The sequence below is a fragment of the Malus domestica genome, chromosome 14 (genome assembly GCF_042453785.1).
Source record: "Malus domestica chromosome 14, GDT2T_hap1".
Lineage (NCBI taxonomy): Eukaryota > Viridiplantae > Streptophyta > Magnoliopsida > Rosales > Rosaceae > Malus > Malus domestica.
Window position 1 is genome coordinate 3,249,577 of NC_091674.1, and position 18,820 is coordinate 3,268,396.

An 18,820-nucleotide genomic window follows, 5' to 3' on the forward strand; every position below is an offset into this window, starting at 1 on the left:
AAATTTTCGGAAATGCGAAACTTGCCCTGTAACCTAGCGTTGATGTTTGCTGCATGGTGGTGATTTTGGAATCCATGATTCCATTCTATCCATTGAACAAAAGATGTATGGTTAAGATTTGTTGTCGGCGACTTAGCTTCAAAAGGTTATTAGGAAGATCGGTTTTTAATTTCGACTTGTTCGAATTCGTTATGCTGTTGCTTAATCCATCCCAAAACAAAACTCAACATCTTCCATGTAAAAGGAGCGTTTGATGAAATGAGTGTCGCTTATGTTTTCCTCGTTTTCGAACGAGGATATAGACAAGTTGAAATCGACAGCACCCGGTGGCTTGTAGCTCAATCACTGGTAAAACGAGCCGCCAATATTACAGGACCAAATGAAATATACAGGGAAATCGCGATCATGAATCCGCACAGCATACACCACATCAAACACAAGCTGCCTCTTCAATCTACAAGCGTTTTCACCGCGAAGTTCTGGAGATACAAATTCTTTACTCACTTGAATTAGCAAGCCCAACCATGTTAAGCATATGGCGGTCTTCCTTAAATCTCTCCAGTACATTCCCTTTTCCACCGGCGTGTTTTTCTTGTTCTGCTACTTTGGTAACAACTCCCCAGCATTCTATCACTTCCGGGTGTATCCGGTTGGTCTTGGAGAGGCAAGGGGAGCCAAATGTGGTACAGGAGAAAGTGTGCCCCTGATCAAAGCTGGCCGAAAGAAAAAGGCCAAAGTGATTCACCTTTCCTCCAAAACCGATACCATTCGGGATGCTCTCTGAACTGAAATTCACAGCACACTGCCGGCATACAAAACAAGAAGACTTCAAAACATCATAATCCGAAACAAACTCGACTCATTTACGAAGCTGATCATCTGAATAAACAAGCTTTTACAATGTGATGCGGTTCGGTTGATTGACTCTAAACTGAAAGAAACTATGACCCAAAGGCATTCATCAACCAAATGGCTGCTAAAATCTTATTAAAGAAACAAGTCTTCTATTTCGAGAGCAATATAAATTATAAGATCGAGTGAAAACTCACCCATTGTATGTTGGTGTTTGCCCCTGTTGGCCTGAATATTGACGCCTTCGGATACAGCTGGAAAAGAAAAGACTTCAGATCTCCATAGAAACCACCGTGCCTCTCCCATGGCTGGGAAGCGTAACCCCCATAAATATAACCATCTTTATCCTTGATGATTAACACAGTTGGTCCTTTATCATTTCTGCAGTTCATTGAACAATTACCCATTCCATCCCAAATTAGTTGCAGCAACCGACAAGACTGAAACTAAAGTAGAAAAAAAATGTATTTAGCATTTTATCTAAGACGGGAAAGTGGCAAAGTATAACCATTTAATGGAACACTTCGTGGTCTTTATACATGATCTCCCCTTCAACCCAAGATAAACGAAACAAAACCAAAGTAGCGACTTGGTGCAGTCATATCACATTCTGTGGATGCGCATCTAAACCAAAACAGGCTACATTATACAGAATTTGTGCTCATTGCCTATCTAACAAGGCACATCCATGAACACCCCCCCGTTTGACTCTAAAAGTGTATCCAGAAATCTAAATCCTCATTTTGAGAACACTGATAAATTCACACTGTGACGAGGACATATTCAACTTCACAATAGAAATATAATTTACTTTAAGAGATTCAAAATGAAATTAAAAAAATAAAATAATAATAACTGTGTAAACAAGATACTCACGACATGCTGCCCAAAAAGGTGTTAAAGCTCAGACCGCTAAAAGAACTGTGATATAGCAGTTTCCATTCCACCAGCTCTTGTTGTGGAAGGATTCCTCCTATATGCCAAGCATATACCTCCTTCAGTAGCACCATATTTGAATCGATGTTTTCCACATGCATCAGTCGAGGAACTTGGGAACCTGGTCTTCCTAAACAGAATGGCGATGTCAAAAGTATTGGAAGTACAAATCAAATTTCAGATTCTCCCACACTAATTGGGATAACAGTTTATAATGTAACACCAACAAATCCAGAGGATCAAAATGAAAGAATTCAGAAAACCTTGATGAGGAGGTATCAATAAGCTTCCAAGGAACTTCCTGACAGATGGGAGAAGAGTACACCAAGTTCTGAAATCTTCAAGAGACAAACTTTCTTGGTCGTGTCCTTCGTCATGCTTAGTAAACTTTGCAGCGTTAAGAAACACATCGACACTGCCCTGATGTGCATTTGATCCACGTTCAGAGTTGTCCATATTTAATATATTGTCAAACATTGCACCCAGAACACATTCCAAATCCGACCTGAATTTAAATTCCAAATATCATATACATCAGATGAGACATAAAAAGAATACAAAGACGGGTATTTCTTATCACATTATAAATAGAAATCACGAAACTCTTCCATCCTTACCGCAGCCACAACAAGAAGTAAATCCAAAGTCATGCAATAAGCCATATGTTCTTAACTCTATTTACTTTAAATTATTGAAAGGGCTACTTGTACGTTTTTATTCAACAAATCTGAAGAAATATCACACTGTGAACTTAAAGCAAACAAGAGTAATTAAACTCTATATTTCTATGAATTGCAAGCCAAAATAACAAGTATAACCCAAGTCATGTAATACGGCAATGCCATACTTTAAGATATCTGTTCTTATTTCTATGAACTTTAAATCATTCAAATGCTAGTTGCATTGATCTATTCCACAAAATTGAAGAAACTCACGGTGTGAATCTGACTAAAACTATACCAACAGAATCTAAACTACTGGACGCCACAACCGGTTTCTGTAGACAGGATATAACAAAACCACATACTTCAACCAATTGCCATCAAAATATGAATCTATATTGTACAGTCTCGATAATGTTGGAGTTCCAATCCTACCTTCCCACAATGCCATCCCCGGATACGTCTAACAACTGATATATGAATTCTTCAATGTCATCTTTCGTTCCCTTCTCATAAATCCCCTGAAAACCCACAAAAAAGGAAGCAAAATAAAGCAAATGGGCATATGATAAAACTCGAAAATACGAAACAAACATTGCAAAGTTCACAAGATTTTCAAGAAAAAAAAATTACTTTGGCAATCACTAAGTCTTCAAAGGTGAGCTTTCCGTCTTTGCGTCGCTGGGTAACTAAGTCGAACATCCTATCTCCGAGAGTTCCCTTTAGTCCGAAATAAGTCTGCGAAAACACAAACTCCATATCTAAGTACAGAGGAAAGATCATTTTACAGCAAAAGAAATGGAATTTCCATGAAAATTGGAAGAGCCGAAGACACGGGTGAAGCTAATTTACCTTGAAAACTGAGGGGGAGATGTACGGACCACCGCTCTGCGACTGAGCAGCCAGAGACGCGTGCAAGGATTTGAGATCTTCGAGTTCCGTATGAGTAAAAGCTCTGCAATCAGTTCCAAATCAATCAATCAAATATATATATATATATATAATGTATATGCAGATAATTAGAGAGAGAGAGAGAGACCTAGAGGAGGAAGCAAAGCGAGGATTGCGAGAAGGAGGTGACTGAGAGTTCCCCATTTTTTTATGGTTTTCTTCTTCCCTCTGCAGTGTGGACTCTGAAAAAATCTAGATTGATATTTATACTTTTTCATGGCAATTTTTTTGAAGTAGGTGCTTGTAATTTACTAATATGTTCAAACTCCCCCAAACATTTTGGTAATTACATGTATCTCATAAGAACTTGGGATTCATTAGCTTTCTACTCACCTTTGCTTAATATTAGTCGTTAATTTTGTTTAATTTATTCAATTCGATACCAAGAAGTGTGTGAAAATTAAAAATCAGTCTATAAAAATCACTTATCAAGAAAAAAGAATCATTTTTGCCCCTTTCAAAATTTTCTTTTCCTTTTTTACAATTTTAGAGTTCAAATTTGAGATATCATCTCATTTTGTGTTTTTACTTTAGACCAACACTTTATTTGTCTATCAACATTAAAAATTTCTAACAAATATAATTTACGAGTAATTACAGGTGGGATTTATTTTACATCAATGTTGTACACTTGTACTCAATTTGGAAGTGAAAAAATTCAGACTTTTTCAATTGATTTGGAGGAAAAAAAACTACATACAAGTATCAAGGTCATTCTCAATAAGTAATGACCTCATGATGATATGGAAGTCATAGGATTACATCATGAAAAAAAAATTATTTTTTGGAGTTGACAAAATCATCAAGATTTCTTATTCCTTTTCCTTTTTCTCTTCAACTCTTTTTTTGGTACGTGTCCTTTAAGAATTATTTTGTGTCGGCAAGGAATCAATATCTAAAGAACATTTAGCCTTTTTTAATTGCAAGGATAAAATAAAAAAAATTAAAAATTGTGAGAATTTGAGCTTTGAGGTGCTAAATTGAAAGCTTTTACAAACTTGAGGGACCGAATTGCAGAAAATGGAGACTGTAAAGTTAATCACAACTGAAGTGGAAGGAAAACCAACTTAAAGAGAAAAGAGAGGTTTGTACGCAAGTTTAGTGAAGGAATTTATACTCAGAGCCTCAAGGACCCAACCAAAAAATCCACACTTTATTATAGCAAAAGCCAAAAGCCAAAAGCCAAAAGCCAAAAGCCAAAAGCCAAAACGCAAAACCCATCTGGATTTTCTTCTAAACTTCAAGCTGTTCAACAGCAACTGAGATAAGCCCTTCTTCTTCTTCAACTCAGATCTGTAAGTTCCATGCTTTTCTCTTTCACTGATTTTTTAAGCTTTATTAGTAGTATCTTGGATTGGGGTAACGGGGTTCTTCTTTCTTGCTTCTTAGGCCGTGTTTGGTTGTTGAGAAAATTGTAGGAAACAGAAAATTAACTGCAAAGTTTCTTCCTTTTTTTCCCCTTTCATATATTGTGTTTAGTACTTGTATTGCTATTGGTTTTTGTGTTACTGTGTATTTAAGGTAAAATGCTTGAGATTTAGGCACCATTTTTTTGGGGGGTTGTATTGTCAGCAACCAAAAAAAGCAGATATTGCTGAAGCATTCGGATGTTTAGGAAAGGAAGCCATTTTTCTTTTATTGTTGTTGTTTTTGTTCTTTTTTTCATGCTCCCGTGGAAAAAAAATATATACCCATCTTCAAGTCCAGAAATACTTATGTAATATAGAAATTTAAATCTTCACAAACTCAGTTATGAAACATGATTACATGAAATAAATGTCGAAGGATAAATGAAGACAAAGTTTCTTGCTAATGGTTATCGGTGTCCAACAGAACTATAAAATGAGATCATGCTGTCAAATTAAATAATTTCTCACTCTTTTTTTGTGAATTGTGAGTTCCTTTCATTCATGAAATATTTGATATGCTAATTTTGGAAATGTATACCAGATTTCGGTGAGCGCTGCATCTGAGTCTGTGACAATGTCCAGACCATGGGTGTTGGTTTGTCTGCTCCTGTTAATTGTGTTTACATCACAGTTTGAATGGAAGCAATATGGGAATGATGAACCAAGTCCAAGTACCTCCAAGAAACAACAATATATATCTGAAAGGGAAGAAGCCGTGAAAGAAAAAGTGAGTGCTAATTTTGGAAATGTATAGCATACGGATTCTTTTCTTTGCCTACCCTATCGTGTGATTTTGAGTTGGAAATCTGTAGTTATTTACTTTCACAAGTGTTAGTTTGAACAATATACATGTATTTCAATTATTTAATGTTGTTACTTGGGGGAATAGAAGACAAATTAGTAATGAATAGGCTATTCTGGTCTTCAAATTCAGAAATTTATGCAGCGAGCCTTTGGGATTAAGACTTAAGCTGTCAACATACCTGAGTTTTGGGTCATTTTTTTGCTTCATTCGGGACTTAAGTTCTAACTTTTAATAGCAGTTAATATAACAAACTCATATCTCCACATTGCCCTGTATACATAATGATACCCTTGCTTTGATTCTTGTCCAGAGAGAGTAAGTGTTCTATGACAATGCATGAACGATCTAGATAAAAATTCTGTAGTTGATGCCACGGCCCCTAATAATTGGCTTCTTCCGTTAATGACCTCTATATCTGAAGTGTTTGCCCAATGGTGAGGAGAAGGATAAATATTATGTGCCTACAAGAAACTAAGTGGGTTGGTCTTAAGGCAAAGGATCTAGAAAACTCAGGGTTTAAACTCTGGTATTCGGGCACAAATAGAACGAGAAACGGTGTTGGCATCATCGTGGACAAGACCTTGACACAAGATGTTGTAGATGTCAAGAGGGTAGGAGATAGAATCATGGCAATCAAGATTGTAATAGGACAAGAATTCATCCATGTGATTAGTGCGTACGCATCTCAAGTAGGGTTGGATACGAGTTCGAAGGAGAAATTTTGGGAAGACCTTGGAGACGTGGTGCAAGGAATTGCTCAAACGGAGAAGTTATTTATAGGAGGAGATTTAAATAGACACGTGGGCAAGGAGACAGGCAACTATGGAGGTTTTCATGGTGGCCATGGTTTTGGGGAGAGAAACGAGGATGGGGAAGCTATCTTGGATTTTGTAATGGCATATGATCTCTTCTTAGCCAACACCTTCTTTAAAAAGAGAGAAGAACATGTGATCACCTACAAGAGTGGGTCGTCAAAAACACAAATAGATTTTCTTCTAATGAGGAAAGGGGATCGTATAACTTGTAAGGATTGCAAAGTTATACCGGGAGAGAGCTTGGCTAATCAACATCGCTTGTTGGTGATGGATGTACATATCAAAAGAGTGAGAAAAAAGAACAAGACTTGGAAGTGCCCAAGGACTAGATGGTGGAATCTAAAAGGAGAAAAACAAGCCATTTTCAAAGAGAAAGTAATCACCCAGTGTGTGTGGGATAGAGAGGGGGAAGCTAGCCAAAGGTGGGATTCCATGGCTAGTTGTATCTGAAAAGTAGCAAAAGAGGTATTAGGAGAGTCCAAGGGCTTTGCTCCACACCAAAAAGAATCTTGGTGGTGGAATGAGGAGGTACAAACAAAGGTGAAGGCTAAGAAGGAATGTTGTAAAGCCTTATACAAGGATATGACCGATGAAAATGGTGAAAGCTATAAAAGAGCGAAGCAAGAGGCGAAGAAAGCTGTGAGAGAAGCTAAGTTAGTGGCTTATGACGATATGTATAAGCGACTAGATACCAAAGAAGGAGTTGGATATCTATAAACTAGCTAGAGCAAGGGAAAAGAAGACAAGGGACCTAAACCAAGTGAGGTGCATCAAGGATGAGGATGGAAAGGTTTTTGCTACAGAGAACGCGGTCAAAGACAGATGGAGATGTTATTTTCATAATCTTTTCAATGAAGGACATGAAAGGAGTACTTCTTTAGGGGAGTTGAGTAACTCAGAAGAGTGTAGAAACTACTCCTTTTATCGTCGAATCAGAAAGGAAGAAGTGGTTGTAGCTTTGAAGAAGATGAAGCACAAAAAAGCAGTGGGCCCAGATGATATACCGATCGAAGTGTGGAAAGTCTTGGGAGAGACAGGTATAGCATGGCTCATTGACCTTTTCAATAGGATTTTGAAAACAAAGAAGATGTCAAATGAGTGGCGAAAGAGCACTTTGGTGCCTATCTACAAGAATAAGGGCGACGTACAAAATTGCATGAACTATAGGGGTATTAAGCTAATGAGTCATACAATGAAGCTCTGGGAGAGAGTCATTGAGCATATAGATTGAGGCAAGAGACACGGGTTTCGGACAACCAATTCGGGTTCATGCCAGGGCGCTCAACCATGGAGGCAATTTATCTCTTACGAAGATTGATGGAAAGATATAGAGAGGGGAAAAAGGATTTATACATGGTTTTTATAGATTTGGAAAAAGCGTATGATAGGGTCCCAAGAAACATTCTCTGGAGGATTTTGGAGAAGAAAGGAGTACGAGTAGCATATATCCAAGCTATAAAGAATATGTATGAAGGAGCAAAGACTGCCGTAAGAACTCATGAAGGACAAACCGAAAGCTTCCCCATAACTGTAGGATTACATCAAGGCTCATCCTTAAGTCCTTACCTTTTTGTGTTGGTAATGGATGAGTTAACATGACATATTCAAGATGATATTCCTTGGTGTATGCTTTTCGCAGACGATATAGTGTTAATAGATGAAACTCAGGAAGGGGTAAATGTGAAGCTTAACCTTTGGAGAGAAGTGTTGGAATCTAAAGGTCTTCGCCTAAGCCGATCAAAGACAGAATATATGGAGTGCAAGTTCAGTGCAAATGGAGGCCAAAATGAGTTAAGGGTGAGGATCGGAGATCAGGAAATACCAAAGAGCGACTACTTTCGCTACCTAGGATCTATCTTGCAAAAGAACGGAGAATTAGATGGAGATCTCAACCATAGAATACAAGCTGGATGGATGAAGTGGAAGAGTGCATCCGGCGTGTTGTGTGATCGCCGTATGCCACTGAAGCTCAAGGAAAAATTTTATAGGACGGCAATAAGGCCGGCGATGCCGTATGGCACAGAATGTTGGGCGGTGAAGCATCAACACGTACACAAAATGGGTGTAGCGAAGATGAGGATGCTTCGTTGGATGTGTGGGCACACGAGAAAGGATAAGATTATGAATGAGGATATCCGTGGTAAAGTAGGAGTAGCCGAAATTGTAGGAAAGCTGAGAGAAAATCAGTTACGGTGGTTTGGACATGTGCAAAGAAGGCCTACTGACGCTCCGGTTAGGAGATGCGACTACGGGATAGAGGTTCAGGGCCGAATGGGTAGAGGAAGACCTAGAAAAACTTTGGAAGAGACTCTAAGAAAAGACTTAGAGTACTTGAATCTAATGGAGGACATGACACAGGACCGAGCACAATGGCGTTCTAAGATTCATATAGCCGACCCCACTCAGTGACTTGGATTTTCAAGTCTCCAACCGAGAAGTTTTCTTCACTCGAGAAATTAAGGGAACACTACCTCAACCTACATGCTTCATTCACAAAGCTTCAACATATAAGCTTCAACATATAAGCTTCAACAAAAGAAAAATTCAAAGAACTTAGTGAAGAAGGCTATGGTGTATTTAACACAATACGTTGAAATGAAGCAAAGCTTATTTATTGATATCTCCGATAAGTTACAAATATTTACATATACATGAGTCAAAATAAGCAAACAAGCCGCCTTCACAAAGGTTGCTTAGGAGAAGTCTCAGCAGTCGGTAGAGCCCCAGAAAGAGAAGGCACCGGAGAGTGATCACTCGGAGCCTCAGTACTGGACAGAACCCTAGAAGGAAGAGGCATCGGAGGCTGATCATTTGGAGCTTCATTACTCGCTACAGCCCCAGAAGACAAAGGTAATAAATGTCTTTGGAACAAATCCACAAACCTCTGATGATCAAGTAAAATTTGACCATCAGATTCCTTCATCTGGTCAAGCTTCCTCTTCATGTTTGTAGCATAGTTATGTGCGAGCCTGTGCAACTGTTTATTCTCATGCTTGAGCCCTCTAATCTCCTGTTTGAGACTCATCACTTCAGCCGCCAATGATTCAACTTGGCTGGTTCGAGCAAATAGGCGTTGAGCCATATTCGACACAGAACGTGCACACTGAACACTGAGAGCCAGAGAATCCTTAACAGCCAACTCATCAGACCGTTTGGAAAGAAGTCTGTTATCTTTGGGAGTGAGAATGTTCCTGGCCACCACCGCAGCGGTCATATCATTCTTTATCACGGAATCCCCAACGGTAAGAGGACCAGTAGGGGATAAGAAGGATGGGCGCCATATGTTGTCTGGAGAAGGCGCGGCTGCCTTTTCACCAAGGTTCAAGTCAAAACGACGGTCGGAAGGGCCAGACATTTTCAAAGGTGTTGAAGAGAGAAGAGGTCGGACAAATCAAGATCTTAGAAGTGCAAGAAGGGAGCTTCTACTGATGGAGATTCAATTGTGCTTTGGAACTTAATGCCAGCCTCTATAAAAATCTGCACTTGACGGAGTTTTAGAAATCGAACAGGCGTCTGCTCAGAAATCGAAGAGGCGTTTGTTTTCTCAAAAGCTGGGCTGCTCAGAGACCACGAGGGCTGATCTCAGAGATCGAAGAGGCGTTTGCTTTCTCAAAAGTTGGGCTGCTCAAAGACCACGAGGGCCGATCTCAAAAATCGAAGAGGCGCTTGCTTTCTCAAAAGTTGGGCTGCTCAGAGACCACGAGGGCCGATCTCAGAAATCGAAGAGGCACCTGCTTTCTCAGCCTTGTCAGCACCTATCACATGCACACTCAGCTTTGTGGAAATTACGGGCAATTTGTCGAAGATTTCTGGTGAAGTAGAAACCACGTGAATCTTACTGTTCAATCATCCACTTTCCACACGCAACATCAGCTCATGGGTACCACAGATAACTTTGCCAAAGATCTCTGACAAAGTTTAGACACGTGAAGCTTGCAGCTCCCACTACATCGCTATGACCAAGAAGGGTAAAAGAATAGCAAAGAAACAACACTAACAAAGTTTAGACACATAAATTTTGAAGGTTTAGCTACCATATTATTACCCACAAGGGTAAAGGAACAACACCACTGCTGGATAATTGGAAAGTCCCTGTGTGTCAACCTCTGTGCTATGTGGCAAGTTAGACTAGCAAAATACCCAACCTTTATTCACATTCGAGAAAACACTCCCAACAAGATTGCTTGCTCCAAAATCGAAGAGGCACCGCCTTCCGAATCTCGAGAGCCAGACTCTGAACAGGATTACTTTCTAAAAAATCGAAGAGACACCGCTCTCCGAATTTCAAGAGCCAGACTCCCAGCAGGATTGCTTTTTCAAAATCGAAGAGGCACCGTTCTCCGAATCTCAAGAACCATATCCTTGACAGGATCGCTTGTTTGAAAACCGAAGAGGCATCACTTTCTCAACTTTGAGAGTCAGATCTCCTTGGATAAAGCTTGTCTGTAATCCTCACACGCAACATCAGCTTTCCAGATACCACAGACCACTTTTTCAAAGTGCTCTGACAGAGTTAAAACACATGAAGCTGGCAGCTCCCACTACAGTGCTATGACCAAGAAGGGTAAATGAATAGCATTACTACTTGTTGTTAGGGAGACTCCTATATATGTCGACCTCCATCCTCAACGGACAGGCAGACTTGCAAAAATGCTCAACCCTTCCTCATATCTGAGAGGGCACTCCCAACGAAGCCTCTTGAAATACTCAGTTTTCTTTCCCCCCGATAATACCTCGGCAAACAAGCCACACCAGAGCAAGAATATCTCATATCATCAGGGTTAAAAGCAAGAGTATCCCATATCATGCTTTTTCCCTGTCTTTTCCTTTGGCCTAGTTCTTACCTGCATGACAAGGAGAAAGAGCAATCAGTCAGCACTTGGAATCAAGCTTCCAGTCAGGAACTGGCTGCCTGGAACCCTTTACCTGATTACTTACCTGGCATTGCTCTCGAGTACTCATCTTCAACATCTTATGATTCCAGAGAAGATACCACATCTGCCTGAGGAACAGATAGGGCAAGTGAGAAGGATACAAGGAAGCATGTGGAGACAAGCGTAACAGAACATGTGCCGATACTTCCACTACTTTGTCAACAGCAAAAGTATCCCATATCAGCAGGGTCGAACGTACTCTAGATTTGATGGACTTGTTTTGACCCTCAAATTCTTCAGTTGGCCTTATACTCTGGAGGTAACCAGAAAACCCTCCAGCCCAGTTCAAGAATAAGCCTGTGGAAAGTTACTTCTTCAAAAGCAAAAGTATCTCATATCATCTCTTCTCCTTTTCTTCTCTTTATCCTTCATGCTGCCTACAAGATAAGGAGAATGAGAACAATCAGCCGGAACTCGAAATCAAACTTCTCATCTGGGACTGATTGCTTGGAGCTCTAATTGCTTACTTTGTCTGTCACCTCTTTCAGCAGATCCCCTAGCTCGGCGACTTGGGGGACTCATACTACATGGTTTGTATCGCGCTTGACCAAGCCTGAAATTACAAGTAAGCTTCAAGTGAAATTGATACATTACCTTGTGCATCTCCACCAGTTAAAGATACCATCCCTGGACGGAGGAAGAGTACTTCCAGAGAAGATGCCACATCTACCTATGAGACAGATAAGGCAAGTGAAGACGATACCACACTTCGGTACTTAGAAGTTCCGTGATTACTCAGCGGCTTGGATCTTGCAAGTTCCCAACTGAGGAGCTTCCCCTCCAACCAGGAGGCCAATCACAGAGCGACACGTGTCAACATCAGAAGCCAATCATAACGGGACACGTGTCAACATCGGAAGCCAATCACAACACGACAGGTGTCAATATCAGAACAAGGCTAGAAACTCTCTTCTATAAAAGGAGATCATTCTTCCAAAATATTTCCTAATGCCATTTGTACTAAATCATTCACTTGTACCTACTAAAGGAGAGCTTGAACCTATGTACTTGTGTAAACCCTTTACAATTAATGAGAACTCCTCTACTCCGTGGACGTAGCCAATCTGAGTGAACCACGTACATCTTGTGTTTGCTCTCCAGTCTCTATCCTTTTACATACTTATCCACACTAATGACCGGAGCAATCTAGCGAAGGTCACAAACTTAATACTTTCTGTTGTACCAAAGTCCGCACTGATTTTGTGCATCAACAATCCTTAAGTCCTTACCTTTTTGCCTTGGTAATGAATGAGTTAACAGGACATATTCAAGATGTTATTCCTTGGTGTATGCTTTTTGCAGACGATATAGGGTTGATAGATGAAACTCAGGAAGGGGTAAATGCGAAACTTAACCTTTGGAGAGAAGTGTTGGAATCTAAAGGTCTTCGGCTAAGCCGATCAAAGACAGAATATATGGAATACAAGCGGGATGGATGAAGTGGAAGAGTGCATCCGGCGTGTTGTGTAACCGTCGTATGCTACTGAAGCTCAAGGGAAAATTTTATAGGATGGCATAAGGTCGGCGATGCTGTATGGCACAGAATGTTGGGCGGTGAAGCATCAACACGTACACAAAATGGGTGTAGCGGAGATGAAGATGCTTCGTTGGAGGTGTGGGCTCACGAGAAAGGATAAGATTAGGAATGAGTGGGTTGGACATGTGCAAAGAAGGCCTACTGACGCTCCAGTTCGAAGATGGGACTACGGGACAGAGGTTTAGGGCCGAAGGGGTAGAGGAAGACCTAGGAAAACTTTGGAAGAGACCCTAAGAAAAGACTTAGAGTACTTGGATCGAACGGAGGACATAACACAAAACCAAGCGCAATGACGTTCTAGGATTCACATAGCCGACCCCACTTAGTGGGAAAAGGCTTTGTTGTTGTTGTTGTTGTGGGGTTTGAATTTGTGTAGCGAGAAGGAAATATGCAGGATTATATACCTTTGTTTTTATCTAGTTTCCTTCTATGCAGAATGCTTCTCCAATTGGCACAACTTTGTCCATAAATTTAGACTGCATATTCAGAATTAGAAAAACCTCTTGCTTATGCCTGGCTCACAACCAATTGAGAGATTGAGAGGGAGGGTGGGACACCCGATGAGGAAGAACAGTATAATGTTTTATATTCCCTTTTATGGACTATATTTACAAACACCAAAAAAGATGGGAAAGAACTTAATGAGAGAGAGAATTTACCCAGTTGCAAACTAACAGTGCTATAGGCCGCATAATCAAGGCATTCATGTAACCCCATTATGAGTTATCTGATTAGGCCCTTTTTGAATTTTGTTGCATAAGTACTTCAAAGGCTAATTTTCACATTGGATATTCTAAGTTTATCTTAGCTTACACAATTTACTACTTATGAGTTATGTGATAATGTATTATTCAGTTACCTGTATCTTATATACCTGCGGTAGCATAATGGCCTAATTCTACAAATTATGGTTGGCTGCAACTGGTAGATAAGTTCATTAACCTCACTGAATATCATCTTCACTGCAGATTATCCTCTCCCAAGAGAAAAATATACAAAAACTTAATGAGCTTGTGCGGAGTCTTCGAGAACAATTGCTACAATGTAGAGGTGAAAATGAGATTGTCAATAGCACTTCAGCTCCTTTGACTGAACTTCTTTCTGAACTGGAAAGGCATCCACTTTTGGAGGATTAATGATGGATCATACATATTAAACATCAATATGCTTGTACCTGTAGGTAGGAAAATCTAAATTCTTTTTTATTGCTTAGCATCATGTGAAATTACATTTGTTTAGTTGCGAAGTGCAATATCAGAACTCTTTATCTTTTGCCAGTATGTTATGGATATATAAAGTTTGTATATTGGTGAATTTTGAGTAAATGGTTTGGTGGCATGAAATGAAAACCAAGGAGGAAAACTAATGAAAAGGACTTGAAAACTTTGAGTTTTAATGATAAAGACAAAATAAAGAGTAAAGTGAATAGTACCAGGATTGACTTTTTAGTATAAAAATGTGGTTTTTCGTTAAAGTGAACAGTACCGAGAGCTTTTCGTTAAAGTTCCCAAACCAAGGTTCAATAATTTTGGAGGAACATAACCAATAAATGCAGAGAAATATTTATCCTAAAAGCATCATGTTAGTACTTATTACCTATTATTTCAACATCCTAACACCAAACACAGTGATTAGAACTTCCTAGACACTGTACGCTGGGATTGCCTATTGTCCACCCCTTTAGTATTCCTGGTGAATCAGTTCTCATTCGGCTTACCAAACTTAAACATGAACCAACCCCTCGGTTTCAGTCCTGGACTACATGCTCGTCTAATGATTAATTAAGTTTCTGCATTGAGTTAATAGTCCCTAACGGGTTATCATTGAGGAGACCCCCAATGGTATATTTGTTGGGCTGAACCTTTTTAACAGTCATGCTAAGTATCATGAACATTCTTAATTAGCTATTAGCCTTTTATATTCTCATGAAATTTGTCCTCTCAATATTAAACTGTTGTTACGTTGGGGCAGAGGCATTTAAACTGTTGTTAATTTATTTTCTCATGAAATGGTAAGTGTTCATAAGTGTACACAGTAAAAGAGTGAAGTTGGTGCAGGGTTCCTCCTTGCTGTCATCGTCTCATGTTTGAACTCCAAAACTTTTTGTGAAGAAACCTGTGTTGAGATTCATGTTTGGGTTTAATATTTAGATGAACTTTATTACAATGCCTGACACTTCAATTTATGATTTTTGCGAAGAGGCATTTAATTGCAACAGTGTTTTAATTTTTAGTACCATTTTCTGGAATCACCATTATTGTGATCTTAGTACCCTGTCTGTCTTACCTTTACTTTTCCCTCTCCTTCACATGTCTATGATCATCCCAGATGGTTCTTTTTTCCGTTCTTACTATTGTAGTTTGTACTGTGAGAAGATTTAAGGCTAGTGTTTTACTTCTATCCCGGTCTCTCGAATTAATTCCTCACCCCATAATATTTAGTAGTTACTGTGAAAATGGTCCCAATTTCTTGCAAGTTGGTAATAAAATTTAACATGAAGCCTTCTCTGCTGCTGATTCAAAGTTTGTAGTATTGTATTTTTGATAGGAGGGCAAGCCTTTTATATTGTTCCAATTAGTCCACAATATTTCCCCCTGTATTATAAGGGTGATACAAAAAGGTCTATTTTAGCATCGAAACAATAGTTACCGCATTCATCTTTAGACTGCTAGGAAAGTGGGACTCTCTGGGAATTTCTTCAGTTGCATAATCAGAGACAGATTAGTGCCATCATATTAGGGTTTACCAATGTAAATGAAGCAACTGTATATAAACCAAGGGGAGGAAACAAAAGACTAAACCATTTCCTTACTATAGATTAAAGGAGATATAAGAAGAACTAATCAAGAGCTTTTGTAGTAATCTCATCTACTTAATTGAAATTGTTTCTGAGGTCCTATTTTCTATGGAAGTTATCTGCACAACTGCGTACAAAGAATTCAATCTTTTAATGAAATTCTTTCTGAGCTTGAAAGGCAACCTCTGGAGGATTAGTCATGGATCATACATGTTAATTTCAGCATGTTTGTATCTGCAAGTAGGGAATCCAAATTCCCTTTTATTGTTTAGCTTCATGTGAAATTACATCCATTTGGTTGCAAATCACATTACCAAATTCTTATCTCGTCTTTTGCCAGCATGCTATGGATATTTACTTTTTTGTGGTTTGCTGTTTTACGTTTCTGGTTCATTTGAGTCTTCTCTAGTAGTCAATAGTAGAAAACTGATTCGGTATTTGATGTCTGGGTAAACTGGTGAATCAATAGTATGGCCTTGGTTGTATCTTTGTAATATTTCTGAATAATTTGTGTTGTAAAAGCATCATGTTATAACTTATTATTACCTATTACTTAAACATAATATCTAACACTGGGATTACTTTAGAAAATTTTGTAGACGCTTAGTCCGAGATTGTCTGTTGTCCAGCCCTTCAGTGAATCTTGTAAATTGATTGGTTTCTACAGCTTACCAAACTTAAACATGAACCAATACCTTGGCTGGAGTTCTGAGCTAGAAATCTTGTCTTATGATTTATTAAGTTATAGCTGCCGATAGGATGGTTGTTCAGGAGATCCCAGTGGGAAGTGTTCATAAGTGTGTGAAGTTGGTGCAGGATTGTCCCTTGCAGCTTTCGTCTTGAAGTTCATTGTTCGCAGGTCCTTCAAAAATTATTGTGAAGAAACCTTCTGAGATTCATGTTTGGATTTAAAATTCAGATGAACAGACGTTGTTGTATAACCACTCATCGGGCTGATGAGTTGTAGGAGGTACATTTTGATCTGAACTTGATTACAATGTCTGACGCTTCAATTTATGATTTTGGTGAATAGGCTCTTGAAAGTGTTTGTAACTGTTTAGTACTATTTCTGGAAACACCATTATTGTATTTTCAGTAGCCATTCTTACCTACATTTTTCTTCCATTTCTCACATGTCTACGATCATACCAGATGCACTTCTGTATTCTTTTCCATTCCTACTGTTGTACTTTTTACCTTTGAGAAGACCAAGGCAGGCGATTTACTTCTCTTTCCGTCTCTCCGATTTATTTCCTCAACCTATCTTATTTTGTATTGTTATAGGATGGTCCCAGTTTCTCACAAGTTGTACTGAAACTTTAACACGAGTCCTTCTCTGCTGCTGATTCAGAGTTTGTAGTTTTTGTATTTTTTTATAGGAGGGGCAAGCCTTTTACATTATTCCAGTCTATTTTTCGCATTGTATCCATAGTTAGCGCATTCATCATGGTAAGTAGCTCCAGCTCCGTATCAAAGTCACGGTCATCATGGTTCCTGAATACAATTTGAGGCCTTCTTTGATGCTCTACTGTGAAGTTAGCGTTATATGTCACAGTATATTGCACAGTCGACTTTTGGCAAACTGGGAAGAAATCAGTCAAGTTAGGTATTAGGGTTCAAGAAAAAATTGAACATAGCACGAATTTAAATTGTATCAAACCGATTTACAACCCAAATACTCGAGAACAATCATGGGCAGGTGAGAACTTGGGATGTTTGCATGATTCTAGTGAAGGTCAAGGGACCTCTTTGTAGTAGGTGCAATGAAGTCTTGAGGCATTTGGGTGCTCATGGTTGTTAAACTTTAGATAATACCTATTTTTTTACCTTTGATTCTGCTTTGCTCCTACATGTCAGAAGTCAACCTACGTTCATGGTTAGGGGCCTTGAAAATCGGTATGTACTTTTAGATAGCAGGCCAAGTTGCAGTAAGGTAGTGGTGGTTGTGGTAATGGTGGGGTGTAAGGGCAACGATGGTGACGAGGTGGCAGCGAAGTGGTGGTGGCTACAATGGCGGTGGTGGAGAGGGTGTTATTTGTGGCGGTGGTGGTCACGGTGTGGTGGCAACGGTAGGTGGTGGTGGTTTGTTCGTTAGTCGTTAGATAAAGTGCGTAAAACACAAAGAATGGTGAAAACATGTCATTCTTAAACACTAGTGAGGGTATCAAAAGAATTGAGATATTCATTAAATGTTTTGTTCATTTGTTTTCCGAAGGCTATTGCTTTTAAAATAAGCATAATATTTTAATTTTACTTAAAGTTTTTACTACCTAACTTTAAATAAAACCGCTTTTCAGTGAAAAAAACACAATACCGAACATGGCCTATGCTTTTTGCTTGATATGATTTCCCTTTCACAATATATGAAAAAGTAAAATGAATCCCATAAAAATAAGAATTTCTTGAGAAACTATTTTTAGGTCCTTGTATAGATCTAAATGCTGTAAATTCAGCAAAATAATAGACATTGCAAGTTTAGGCTAATCATATCCGGTTGATTTCCCCTTCTTGGTAGCCCAAGACACTCGAAACAGAGATCCGCAACCTCCTCGGTTCTGAAAATAGTTGAAGCCGTCCTAACCAATGTCACACAGAAATAAGTAAATTTTCTGTCAACTTGTGTTCATTGTGATTCAAAGGGGGAACTGTTTTCATATTTATGTCTTGCACGTATCATCCATAAATGGGAATCTCAACCACCCATGGGAGAAAATCCGTCCTTGCAGTAACGTTGTATACAATTGTATGTTTATTTATAATCGAAGTGCCTCTCCCAGACCCCGCGTAAAGCGGGAGCCTTGTGCACTGATACGACCTTTAGTGAATGATAGTCCATTAGTTATTAAAAAAGGGGTTGAGGGATTTGTATATGTTGTTCAGGTTGATCAAAAGGCGCAGCAAGCTTGAACTGAATGCGAAAAGTATGGAAAAACATCTCGTAATGTATTTGACCAGAAACTAAATTTCTATATCTCTCAATACGTAACTGGACATGTAATTATATACAGCTAGACACCCAATAAGCCCTCCATTTTTATTATTATAAAAGTTGACAGTTTTTATTGAAAAGAACAACACAATACAACAAGGTGGCAACAACCCACTACAACATTCTTCTAACA

At 39.1% G+C, this 18,820-nt stretch overlaps 2 protein-coding genes across 5 annotated transcripts; one reads left to right on the plus strand and one right to left on the minus strand.

Annotated features, from left to right (window-relative positions):
• Positions 1-346: 346 nt before the first annotated feature.
• LOC103454115 (uncharacterized) lies at positions 347-3,628 on the minus strand. 2 transcript variants are annotated; one of them, XM_029092174.2, is made up of 8 exons: positions 3,490-3,628; positions 3,303-3,405; positions 3,084-3,188; positions 2,886-2,971; positions 2,052-2,293; positions 1,729-1,909; positions 1,050-1,233; positions 347-802 (listed from the first exon to the last, which is right to left on the minus strand). In XM_029092174.2, the coding sequence occupies exons 1-8, from the start codon at positions 3,543-3,545 to the stop codon at positions 497-499; spliced, it is 1,263 nt and encodes a 420-aa protein (XP_028948007.2). In that variant the 5' UTR covers positions 3,546-3,628; the 3' UTR covers positions 347-496. The 2 variants fall into 2 exon arrangements, with proteins under 2 accessions (XP_028948007.2, XP_028948006.2); XM_029092173.2 differs by having other exon boundaries at positions 1,729-1,918.
• An 837-nt stretch (positions 3,629-4,465) lies between these two features.
• Positions 4,466-16,823, plus strand: LOC103454100 (uncharacterized). Of its 3 annotated transcripts, none has more exons than XM_029093010.2 (4): positions 4,466-4,696; positions 5,352-5,537; positions 13,870-14,081; positions 16,366-16,823. In XM_029093010.2, exons 2-3 carry the CDS (start codon positions 5,385-5,387, stop codon positions 14,035-14,037), a joined length of 321 nt encoding a protein of 106 aa, XP_028948843.1. In that variant the 5' UTR covers positions 4,466-4,696; positions 5,352-5,384; the 3' UTR covers positions 14,038-14,081; positions 16,366-16,823. The 3 variants fall into 3 exon arrangements, with proteins under 3 accessions (XP_028948843.1, XP_028948840.1, XP_028948839.1); XM_029093007.2 differs by having other exon boundaries at positions 16,515-16,823; XM_029093006.2 differs by lacking the exon at positions 16,366-16,823 and having other exon boundaries at positions 13,870-14,215.
• The last annotated feature ends 1,997 nt before the right edge of the window (positions 16,824-18,820 follow it).